This window comes from Gallinula chloropus (genome assembly GCF_964237585.1).
Source record: "Gallinula chloropus genome assembly, chromosome: 7".
NCBI classification, from domain to species: domain Eukaryota; kingdom Metazoa; phylum Chordata; class Aves; order Gruiformes; family Rallidae; genus Gallinula; species Gallinula chloropus.
The window spans coordinates 23747238-23759592 of record NC_140092.1 but is presented as its reverse complement, the minus strand read 5'-3'; the positions used below and the strand labels follow the sequence as shown (position 1 = coordinate 23759592).

The 12355-nt window shown below is 51.0% G+C and overlaps 1 protein-coding gene across 1 annotated transcript in view; it reads right to left on the bottom strand.

Annotated features, from left to right (window-relative positions):
* The window catches only part of MXD4 (MAX dimerization protein 4), a 36224-nt gene extending 31453 nt beyond the window's left edge, over positions 1–4771 (bottom strand). The window contains exons 1-2 of the mRNA XM_084266845.1: positions 4649–4771; positions 3843–3942 (exon numbers count right to left, since the gene is read on the bottom strand). Coding sequence (XP_084122971.1) covers positions 3843–3942; positions 4649–4712 — 164 coding nt within the window. The 5' untranslated portion in view covers positions 4713–4771. The remainder of the gene's footprint in view (positions 1–3842; positions 3943–4648) is intronic.
* Positions 4772–12355: the final 7584 nt, after the last annotated feature.

The following is a 12355-nucleotide window of genomic DNA, read 5'->3' as shown; positions in this document are numbered from 1 at the left end:
TGACCTAGGTTTACCTCCCCCCAAAAGACAATCTTGTGCCTTTCTCCAATTTCCTGTCCTCTTTGCAAAACAAGAATCCAGTTTCATTTGCCAGAGGATTTTGGTCAAAGCTACTGGAGGGGAACAAGTCTGAATCTCAGCTGAGGATATGGTACAAACGGCAAACGGGAAAAAGAGAGAGAAAACAAAGCAGTTTGGTTTGTGTGACATGGGAAAGGACACATCACAGGAAACCGAGTGAGAAGAAAGCACATAAAATCCAGTAAATTTAATGTAGAAGTGAAAAAGAAATGGCTAAAAATCATGTCTGATTGCTACCAATAACCCCGAGAATATTGTTTAGCAATAAACTGCTAATGACCACATCCAATTTTGATCCAAAGCTATCAGTGGACAAAGCAAAAACGTTAAATTCCTGCAGTGGACAGGCGGCTTATAGATTTCAGTTCATTAAATGCAATTCTGTCGCTATTTTTCCCTGCATGAATCCAAACCTGTCAAAATTACTTCTCAATCACAGTCTAGAGGTCGGCAGGCTTTCAGCCCAGACCCAAGCATCCTGTCCAAAAGGGCGGGCAGCATTCCTCCCCTTCTTCTCCTGCGGGTCAGGGCCTCATCAGCCTTCATTGAGAGGACGGAGGTCTCAAGGTAGAATTTCCTACATGAACATCACCACCACCTCTGTAGAGGAAGGAGGTGTCCATCAGCAGCCTTGCAGAACAACAGGGCAGCTGAAATTTGTCCCTGCCCGGACCCCCAAGCCCGCAGCAGCTGATCGGCACCCCTATACTACCCGGGGTACGCTCACCCCCTGCCGCAGGCAGGCAGCGTGGGGGAGAAAATACAGAACAAAGAAGAAGGGTTACAGCACACCAGGCTTCCTCACATCTGACAGTTTTTCTCCTCCTTCCCTCTTTTCTGATTTTCCAAGAATGAGGAGGAAGATATTTTTCATGCTTTTATATATGTATAGCTCATAAAGCACATCCCCCCCCAAAAGATATATATATAATCTCATTTTTTAATCTGATCAGATGCTGCAAGCAGCAGGATACAAAAATAGATAATGAAAACAACAACAAAGCCCCTGCAGTTTTGCAATGTGCAGTTATCGGCTCCTTTCCTATTACTCCAACCCTAGGCATGTATTTTTGTATGTAAGAAAAACACCACCACAATAAGGTATAAATTCCGGACACGGCCCGAATCATGCCTGCCTGCATCTGAAGCTCCAGACCCAGTGCATCTTGAAAATAGTTCAAAGGGAACAATATGGACAAACACTTTGCCCAGTGGTTCAGTTCACACCACCCACGACCACTCCAGATCCTCTGAACTTTGGTCAGTTGTCTCCCTCTGTTAATCTTTGAGTTGCTTAGGAAGATTTAACTGTATTATCAAAAATTCAGGCTCTGCTCTGGGGCTCGGACCCTATAGCCTATAAGCTCCAGATAACAATAGACCAGTGATGCTGGAGTACTTCATGCATTTTAGACTGGATGCTGAAACATAGAGATTGTTTCTCCCCCTCAAATCCATGCTCACAGGCAGAACTGAGCAGCACTTGCTAGCCATGGGTACAGTCAGGAGGTAGAGCCCAGAGGTGCCCACACAGCCCTGCCACTGCACCTCCATCCCTGAAATAGCAGGGTGCTGCACTAAAGCAACGCGCCAGCGAGCAACCCTGGTGTCCGTGCTGAACCAGACAAACCACCGTCCTCCCAGCGGTGCCCACACTCGAACTGATTCTCAGCACACATTATCCTGTCCCGTAACACCAACGACCTGCCCCTACTCTAATCTTCTGGCTGCAGCCAGAAGAAGAGAAAGTGTAAGCAGACGCACGCCCGGCGTGTTGCAGGGTGGCGGTTTTGAAGGTTGCCACCGCTACAGAGTGCGAATCGGAGCAAAAAGGCTGAACAGGTAAATACCCATCTACCAGCAGGAGAGCAGGAAGGTGACTGCGAGCAGACACGTACCCCTTAGCATTAGTAACGCCAGCAAACCTGTAACCAGAAATCTCTTAATTCTGCTGCATTTGATAGATTACAAATCCTCTCCGAAAAACTCCCCAAAGCAGCTTACAGTTCAGACAAATAACTATTTCGCAGCGGATGACAAGAGACCTAAGAATGGAAACGAAGAAATAATAGCGCTGGAAGTAACACAGATTTTCTTGAATGCAGAAAGAAGAAATCCGAACAGTTCAATGAGCAGTTTACAGCTGGAAATCCTACGAGACCTAATTAGGTTAACTGTGGATTTTTTTTTAAAGGCAGCAAGCATAGTTTAGAAAAAAATAACTACGAATATTGAGGAGCAAAGTGTCTCAGGAAACAAGACACGCCTCCCACTCCTGATGACTTTCTTTTTTAAAATGAACTGACGTCGGCTCTGTGCTTCAAGACCAGACAAAGAATTCGACTAAGACCAAAAAATGCAGGGAGTGTTGCAATTAATGCCCCCTGAAATGGTCGCCTGGTTTGGAGCAGGGGCATCAGGGAACGATTCGCTCCCCCCTCAGTTATCTTTAAGACACACTGCTCGTCCACGGTAGGCACGAGCAGGGCGCTCCCCAGCTCATGTTTTTCTCAGGGAGGCAGCTCATCAGCTTTTGATTTCAGTTTGTGCCTCCAGTGCCCCACGAGCAGCCGCTGGCCCTCTGCCCCACGGCTCCTCAGTGCCAGCAGACCCAGCTGCCCGCTGCCGTGTGGGATGCCCGCTGGAGCAGCGAGAGCGGAGTGGGCCCGCTGAGACTCGCTGCTCCTTTGGAAAACAAGTCACGTGCAAGCTGAGTTCATTTTAGGCTATTCTACAGGAGCCACCATCCAGCACAACCACACAGAGAGGAGCCAGTGCTGGGGAGAGCATCGCCGCTTAGGGGCCAAGCGGGCCCAACTGGGCACGGTCCTCGGGTCCTCTCTGGAGCAGCCCTGGAAGAGCAAAACAGAGCAGGCAGAGCACAGGACTGGAGGAGCTCGCAGGCAGGGGCCGGCACTGTCCCTGTAAGACAGCCTCCTGCACGTACACAGCCGCTGCCCGAGCGGCAAACAAAGCTGCAGAGAGCCTGCGCACAGCAGCCCCTCCGCTCATGCCATCGCAGCACAGGTAGCGGCTGCGGGGGAAACAACAAAACCCCACCGCTACCGCGACAAACAGCCGACCCGTAATCACGACAAATAACGACCGAGTCATGCGCTTTGACGGGTCTGCATGCGGCGGGCGGGCGGGTGGGCTGGCGGTGCAGCAGAGGCCCCGAGAGGTCAAGTTCACTCCAGCACCTTCTCGCTTAATACCTACAGGAGAAGTTCGAGCGCGGGTGGGCCTCCCCCCGCACCCCCCTCCCCGCCCCCCCGCACACGCTGCCCCCTCCAAGAGCCCGGTGCCGAGCTGCAACCGGAGGCTGCATCTGCTCTGGCTGCGATGGGGCAGGCGGACGGTTCGCTGCCTGTGATTTATAAATAAATGCTGGGGCGGGGAGCGGGGGGGTGGGGTGGGGGGGAGAAGGAAATTAGTGCCATGCAAAGAGAAGTCCGGGTGGCGATTATGGTGTTAAGATCTGCAGTAAAAGCCGCTGTGGGTGAGCGTGGAGCAGAAGGAGCAATGAGGGTGGATGGTTTAGAAGTGCAGTGAGTACTAAGGAGATGGTGTACGCGTGGCAGTGTTTATATGAGAGATCAAAACAGAGCCAAGCCCATCCAGGGAAAAAATGGCGACTACCGGGATGGGGGAAACTAATACACCGGATTAGTTATTATTTTTAATAAATGTATGCACTGCACATAAGCTAGACACATGGGAAAAGCTGCCGATTCGTTCTGAAAAAGCGGTACATCTATTACCTGTTATTCTGGGATTTTCTGGCCATGGTGCCTGCCTTTGTTTTCTTTCTGGAATAGTCACTATCGAAGGGTAACACTGATGCATAGCCATGTTCTGCTTCTAGGGACAAAGTCAGCATTAGTGGCAATATATTTTTTCCATGCATTTTTTTCCTCCTTTGCAGGAACGCTAGGGTAAAGAACAGAATTTTTTCCGGTTGATTTGTTTGGATTTTATTCTGGCATCTCTTAAAGAAGCGAGACAAAAAAGGAAAAAAAAAGATATAACAACTCGGTAAACAAGCAAACAAACCAACAACAACAACAACAAAAAAAACAAACCAAAAAAAAAAACCAAAAGAAAAAAACCAAAGTGCCGAAATTAGGAGGATTATTTGAGTGCACATTAAAAAAGAGGCGGATCATGCAAACCCTTGTCACGCTGCGCTGGGGGGGGAGGGGAGCACTGCCATACAATTAACGCCTGCCACACACGGAGCCGTGTGAGGGATCCTGAGCGCTGCAGCACACACGCCATCCCCATCCAGAGCTTGACAAAAAAGTAACAACCGATCTGGGGGGTTTTTTCAGGTTTTTGGGGTGGGTTTGGGGGGTTTTTTTCCGTTAAAAAGCCAAGAGAAGAGCACCGTTCCTCCCCCAGCGCGGTGCCTCTGGCGAAGCCCGGCTCCGTCCCGCGGCGCCCGGGCAGGTGAGGGCGCGGGGCTGGTCCCCCGGCCCAGGCCACCCGCCGCCGCCACACAACAAAGGCCGAGAGCGGCTGGGAGCGCCTGCGGGTGACTGACTGACTGCCCGCCTGCGCCCAGTACCTCGGTCTCTTCTCTCCAAGTACTCGGCCGCTTCCAGGAGAATTAACAGAGAGTTCAATTCCATGGCTGCCTGTGCCGAGCCGAACAGAGCCGAGCCGAACAGAGCCGAGCCGTGCCCCGAGCCCCCCGTCACCCCGCGTAGCGCACCGCGCCGAGTTCACGCGCGGGGGACTTCCAAGCCCCCGGTTATAAGGCACCTCTCTCAACCTACATTTGACACACAGCGGACGGGCAGCCGGCGCCGCCAATAGCAAATCGCGATTCGGCGCGGGGGCGGGATACGGAGAGGCAGCCGGGCCAATCGGCAACTAGAACGCCCCCCCTTTTCCTCCGGCTGGGGCCGGGAATGTTGACAGATCCCCATTTCCGTCCCTGATTGGCTGGCCACTATAGTAACAATTTAGAAGCCGAAGCTTAGCAACAGCACGTGGTGGCCCGACCCCCGCCGCTCGCTGAGTGGCCGGCTCTTTGCATGTTAAGCAGGTACCGGCCGCCGATTGGTGCGCGGGGCGCCATGCAAATGAGGGAAGAGAACGGGCCAATGGGGTGGGAGACGCGTGCCGTGCGGCAGGAGGCGGGGAGACAGGAAGAGGGGAGCCAATGGGCGGGAAAAAGGGCAGAGTTGCTGTGAGGAAGAGGCAAGCGGAGGGGCGGGGCGGCTGCTGGGCTCCGCCCGCCCTCGCACGCTGCCGTACGCCACACGCTCACCCTTCTGAGGAGCGTGGGGGCCGATAGTAACGTGAGCGGCAACCTGGCCGCCCGGAACGTGGGGTGCCGGCCCGGGAAAAAGAGGGGACCTAAGAGCAACAAGGCGGGCTGGGGTTGGGAGAAGCCCGGGCGGCCTCGCACGCCGCCGCCCGAGACGGCAGGGCCGGAACCAGGCCTAGGGAGCGCTGACTTGTGCGGGAGAAGCCTGTTACCGCCTTAACCGCGCCCGCTCGGCAAGGCTGCAGGCACCGGCCCGGGCCGTGCTGAGCCCCGGCCCGAGGTGCTCCTGGGCGCACGGCGACGCTGCCCTCCCCTCGCCCTCAGTACTGGCCCGCGTCAGACCTCCACCCCCGCGGCCTCCCCCCGCGGGACAGGGGTGTTCGCGGCGGCTCCCACCCGGGGAACGGCGCCAGGAGCCCACGACCCCCGCAGCGGCGTCCCACCGATACTCCCGAGCCCGCTGCCGTCAGGCGGGCGGTGCCGAGAGGAGGGGAAAGCCCCGCCCCTGCCGGGCGGGCTGCGCATGCGCGTAGCGGCGGCTGACGCGGGGCGGGGCGGGGCGAGGCGCCGCGGCCAAGACGCAACGGGACGGAAGCTGAGGGAGGGGAAGCGTTTGCGGGGCCGTGCGGCTCAGCGAGCTGTCTCTGTGGCTGCCGCGCCGCCTCCTCGCTGCTACGGGCCGCTGGGCCTCTGCCTCAGCGCCAGTTGCGATTTGCACGCAAAATATTACCAGTTCCCCTTTCAGTACGAGCGCGGGGCCCGCTCCGGGCCGCGGGGGGGGAACGGGGCCGCGGTACCCCGGAGGCGCCTCGCAGGCCGTGAGGAGGCGCCTCCCATGAGAGCGCCCGGGGAGCCTGGCAGGCACTGAGGGCAAACACCCACCTCCTCCCTGGGCATCACCGGCCTGTTGCGTGGGGCCCTTGTGAGCCTTAGAGCAAGGCAGGGTGGGGAATGGATTGAGAGCGGCCCTGAGGAGATGTCCTGAGGGTGCTGGTCTGTGGCCGGCTCAGCACAAGCCTGCAGCATGTGCTAGCTCCTCCCAAGGCAAACCGTGACCAGGGCAGCGTTGAAAACAGCGTGGCCAGCAGCTCAAGGTGTGATTCTGCCCCCCTGCTCTGCCCTTGTGAGAACCCACCTGGAGTATGGTGTCCAGCTCTGGGGTCCTCAGTACAGGAAAGATGTAGAGCTGTTGGAGGCCATGAAGCTGATCAGGGACTGGATCTGCTGTGAAGACAGGCTCTGGAGTTGGACTTGTTCAGCCTGGAGAAGCGAAGGCTTCAGGGACACCTAATTACAGCATGCTGATACTTCCAATGGGACCTACAGGAAAGTTAGAGAGGGACTGTTCACCAGGTAGTGCAGTGATGGGACAAGGGGTAATGGCTTCAAGCTGGAAAAGGTTCGGTTTAGGTTAGACATCAGGAAGAAATTACTTACTCTGAGGGTGGTGAGGCACTGGAACAGGCTGCCCAGAGAGGTTGTGGAAGCCCCATGCCCTGTAGTGTTCAAGGCCAGGTTGGATGGGGCTTTGGGCAACCTGGTCTAGTGAAGGTGTCCCTGCCCATGGCAGGAGTATTGGAACTAGGTGGCCTTCGAGGTCCCTTCCAAGCCAAAGCATTCTGTGATTCTGTGAAAGGGGCTGCTCGAGTCCCCATGGTGGGGCTTCTCACTACCACCAGGGTGTGAATGTGAAATGCTAGTTAGGGTTTCAAGTAATCTGGTTTTCCTTACCATCAGAGCTTTAAGTCAGAAGAGTGCTGGCATATGAAACCCTCCTGCTCTTGTAGTGGAAGGTAGAGCGAGAAATGGAATGAATACAAATGGGTTGCCAGAGGTGCTGTAAAAATGTGCCTGGCACATACATCTGTGACCCCTTACAGTGCGCAGGCAAGACAGGAATACGGCAGCGCTGCAAAAACACACACAGAGATTTAAAAGAATTACTAAACTCCACACAATAGTCCAACCTACTGAAAAAAGAAGCAGTGCAAAGCTCTCAGAAATGCAGTAGTCAGAGTTACTGCCAGCTTTCCAACCCTTGCCAGCATATTCAGCTGCCTTTCGTCATCTGGATACACAGAAGCTATCTACCAGAATAGCCTGGCTCCTGGTGTACAGGCTGAACAGGAAGGAGCTCAGCACCTTTCCTGTCCACACCATCCTATTTGCACTAACTTTGCATCCTTATCTCAGATAGCTGCTGCACAGCTGTTGCCTAAAACTGGTTGGTTTTAACACAAGCAAGTAGTTTTAAAATAGGCACATTTTAAGCTGTGCTGTGATCGCACATTGGTACATCTTCAGGCCAGAAGTACTGAAGCCTGTAATCAGTCCTCCTGCAGAACAGCACTTGGGCACACAAGTGGTCCCATTGATTTTAATTGAACTATTTGAGTAAGAGCTATTCAGCGTATAGGAGGGCTGCAGAATATTGTCCTGTGTGGTTATTCCTTGGCTAAAGATGTCAGCTACAGTTTCCTTTTAAAAGGATAATAGCAATTTAGATTAAAATAAGGGTTATGCTTTAATCTTTTACAGGATTGTGCTAAAGCTACATAATAATACACATGTAAAGATACATCATAATAATACACTTGATAATTTATTAGTCTCTATCTTGCTGCCTCAGATACACAAGTGTAATATGGCTCTTGAACATTGCTAAAGCACAGACCACATTTTACTGCCATTTGGTCCAGGCATCAGGAATAAGACAAAATTGAAGGCTGTGAAGAAAGCAGCATTGTGGTTGTAATACATTCTCCTAAAAGAGAATTTTGTATCTGCTCAGAAGATGTCTGATTCCATGAACCACAAGGCAGGAGATAATTCGCTGCATGGATTGCAATGCTAAAAAAAAATGCTATAACATTTTCTACTTGCTGCTTGAACTGTTGAAATTCTGCTGCACGTGGGTGAGAGAGTACCATTTGCATTGTAAACCCACTGGCATTTGTGGCAGTTTTGCAGCTGGCGGGGAGCAGGTTTGTACACTAGGTGACATTGGTTGACCTCTCTGCTGAGGCTGCAGCACTCCAGCAGCACCTCACTTCCAGAGCACTTAGATGTCTTCATATATGTGTCTATATCTAAAACTGTTTTATACACGCACTGTGGAATCAGTTGTGTGTCCAGGAAGGAAGATGGATACACTAGGTATATACATGTGCCTGGATGAAAGTGGGATACACTTGTATCCCAGGACTGAGGTGTGGGTTTGCTGAGGCGCTGAAGGCCTGAAGCATCTTCTGCTGCTCCCACACTATGAACACACACCCTTGGCCTCTAGAAATGCTGCAGTCTGGACAAGCACAGCACTGCCCTTGGGTAGCACTGCCACAGGTGGGAAACCTGTGCTGTGCACCCCACCAAGCTCTGCCTTGACATTCCATCAGCTCTGAGTGCTGGGCTGAAACCACCTCACCCTCCTTGCACTCCCCGGGACCCAAACCAGCACCTCTTAACTGCCTCAGGGGTAAAAGCCATCAGACTCAATGTGACTTCTCTTTCTGCTTTTAAATGGGGACAGAAGCATTTTGAACACAGGTGTTTTCAGGCCATCAAGCACAATTTCACGTTGATATCGGCACTTTGCAGGGTCCCATGCTTCCACCCTGCCCTGTGTGGAAGGAGTGCTTTGGGAAGAGAGGGGCTACTGAAGCCAGCTGGACTGTGTGTCATGCAGTGCTGTGATGGACTGCAAAATAGGGACCAATGCAGTCACAAAAAACAGTTCATGGTGGCTCTTGGCCTCAGCAGTCATAAACTGTGTTAATCTGCATGAACTTGAAATATTGTCTGTGTGAACACACACACGCTCAGCACACACACACAGACACACAGAGCCCCTGCTGATGAAATCCACATGCATTTAAGAAGGGTTGGCTCATACCAAGTAAGTGCTGACACACATCTACCTGTTGTTGCATCAAAGGTGCTTTCTGTACAGTGTGTAAATGCGTTGGAGAATGCCGAGTAGTTTTACCAAGGCTATTTCTCCCAGAGTGAATTCAGATGAGTCCTCCTCAGGAAGCATCGTAGAAAAAAGAAAACGTGTAAAAGACCTAGAATGAATTGTTCTGGATCTGGTTTTGCTCATACCAGTGAACCAGGACTGGCTTTGGTGGTGTCAGCATGGGTGCAGTGGTGTAAAATGGGTGTGAAAGCAGATCAAACGAATTACTTTAAGAACTGAAGGACCAGCTCAGAGATAGACATGTCCTCAAAGGCTTTGCAGATTTGTGTCTCTAAATAGCTTTTTTCCATTTCTACGAGCAAGCAGCAGGAACAGCTGCATGCTAAAGAAACAGCTGGCCTTCAGTGATAAGGGGTATCTGTCACTTCATGGTGAAGTTTAAAAAAAATTTATATTTAGAAGCAGAAGGGACAGCCATCAGCCGCCACACCCTGTAACCTGCACCTTTTGTGGTTCCTTCACTGCCTGCACTTTGTGATTGGAGTGGTAGTATTTACATGTTTAAATGTTATAATGCCTTTCTTTTCCAAAGTCCATCCTGTGGCATGACATGGCACATGAGGACAGTGACATCAGAACTGCTGACTGCCCCGAGCTGTGATGCAGGCAGAGCTCTGAAGTTGAAAATCCATAATTCCAGCAACTTCATTCACTATTCCCCATGTGTGGCCATAAAAAAACAATAGGCCTTCCATGCTTTCCAGATTTGGCTCACTGCAGCTACTACATGTTTCTTTCTTTCATCTTTTTCAATTTCTTACCATGTCCTCTCCCAGTACCCAGAAATTACCTCCTTCACTGTGCCTTGGAGTTCATCCCTGTTTCCAGGGCTTAGGTAATCAGCAGAGTTGCCTTCCCACACAGGAGGGGATCTGCCCTGTCACTGATAAGCTTCAGCTCCTCATCTCAGCATCTCAAATCCCATTTAATGTCTCATCTCACCTGTGATTCAGAACATTAACTCTTGTTTCCTGGATGCAGAAAACCAAAACGCTTGAAAGCTGAATAGAAAGAAGTTTCAGAAGCAACAGCTTTGTGAGTGCCCAAGCCCAATTTCAGACTCTCTGATGCTGTCTGCCCTGGCAAATAAAGTAGGACCAAAGGCCATTCTCCATCCCTGATCTCACATGGCAGATGTCACTGCAGGTGCTTGGTTCTGCATCTCCTCTGAGTTGCTACTGGTGCAAGTGCAGCTTTTAGCCATCACTTGATTTTATGTGTGGTTTTCTTTCAGTTTGGGGTGGGTTTTTTTTAAGTTCAAAGTGCCTGAAGAAGTGTGGCAGCCCATAGGAGGGCTGCTTTCAGAGCTTAAAGCTGAGGTTGTGTGACATGAAGGTATGTGAGGGATTGAGGTTAATGAGTTCCTACCACAATGCTGAGGGACTGTGTGGTGGGGGGTGTATCACGGCTCTACAGTGTCATCCAACGTGCCTTCTGGATTGATCCTCGACCTGTCGTAACTACCCAGGCACAGGCTTGGAGAGAAGTTTGGTCCAAAGACCACAACAACAAATGAACACTAGAGATACTGTGGGGTCTGATGGACCTGACTCCCATGCATTTGGTTTCATGGGATTGCTCTAGCCTTTGCCATGATCCTTTGTTAGCTTTGGTTTGATACTTGCTAGCCCAGCTTGCTGCCCACTCTTGACCAGTCATTTGAGCCACTGGCTTTCCCAAAACAATTGAATTTCACCAGGTTTTATTTGGGATTAGGAAATGCTATGGAACAGACATGCTTGAAAGTAAAATCTGGAAAAAACAGTACTTCAAACTGAATGTCAGACCCTTATAACATTCATTTCTTGTTAATTGCTGTATTATGGAAGACCACATTTGTATCTGAGTGTCCTTGAGAGTTTGGCTGCAGGGACTTCAAACATCCCTCTCTGCCAGCACTCCCCAACCAGTGAGACATGCAGTACCCTGCCATCACACCCTGCAGCCATTTCTGTGATCAGGCATGAAATTATTCTTAACTGATTGAAGTGAGGCATAGACTGAAAAGTTCAGGAGACACTGATTGACACCATCATCCTGCTCCACCTCAACTCTATTTCACCTAACCATGCCTGGCAATTTGGGATAGCATCATTCTAAAAATCTTCACTGATGCTGCCTTGCTCAAAGCGCTTTAGGAAAGGTATCTCTGCTTTCATTTTAAAAGACAAGATGCAGGTGAAACCACTCACCAGTGTCACTTAGCAAAGGCAGGGGAAGAGTAGGGAGGATGATGAAGTGTCTCAGTTCCCAGTCCGGCACAGTCAGCACTATGATACACTGTGGAGGAAGGATTTGTGTATGATTTTGGAAGGGATTCTCAGACATGTCACAGCCTTATTACATTCCCTTGGTGCCAGAAAGGGGCCTTGTGTTCATTTGTATTGCATTAAGCTTCCACAAAATATATAGACTAGTGCAGTGCAAAGAGGCTTTGAAGCAACCACGACAGAGCCGCTTTGGGTTAGAGTGCTTTAGGGGGGGCATGGGCATCTGTCTGAGGTCACAGCTTGAACAAGCTGATAAACATTTCTCCATCAGATAAAATTTGCAGTCAGGCCTTCTTGTTAGGTAACATCACGTAGCAGTAGAAATGTGTTCTACCTCACTGTGATCATCTTCTAAGCTGCCTTGATGCTTATCACCAGTGTTACAGTCAAGGGCAGAGAGAGAAACAGAGTGGGGCTGTGCACACCTGGCAGCAACTGGAACTGAAACCAGTCTGCCTTCAGCAAACAGAATGCCTGCCTTCAGAGGATGGGCAGACAGCTGTGGGCTTTATGAATAACGTCAGTCAGCGATTGATTCCCCATGGCATCTATCCTCTGAACACCAACAAATAGCATTTTCTTACCCGAGGTACCTGCTTCCTGTGTATCTGTGAATCACGTCTGCTCAGTTTAGAGGAAGAAGCTCCAACAAATCTGTATTGCCCTTTGGTCTGAAAATCCATCTCGATATGGAAGAATCAGTTTGTGTGTCCTATGGAGACCAAGAAGGTAGTTAGTAGCCATTAGATTATA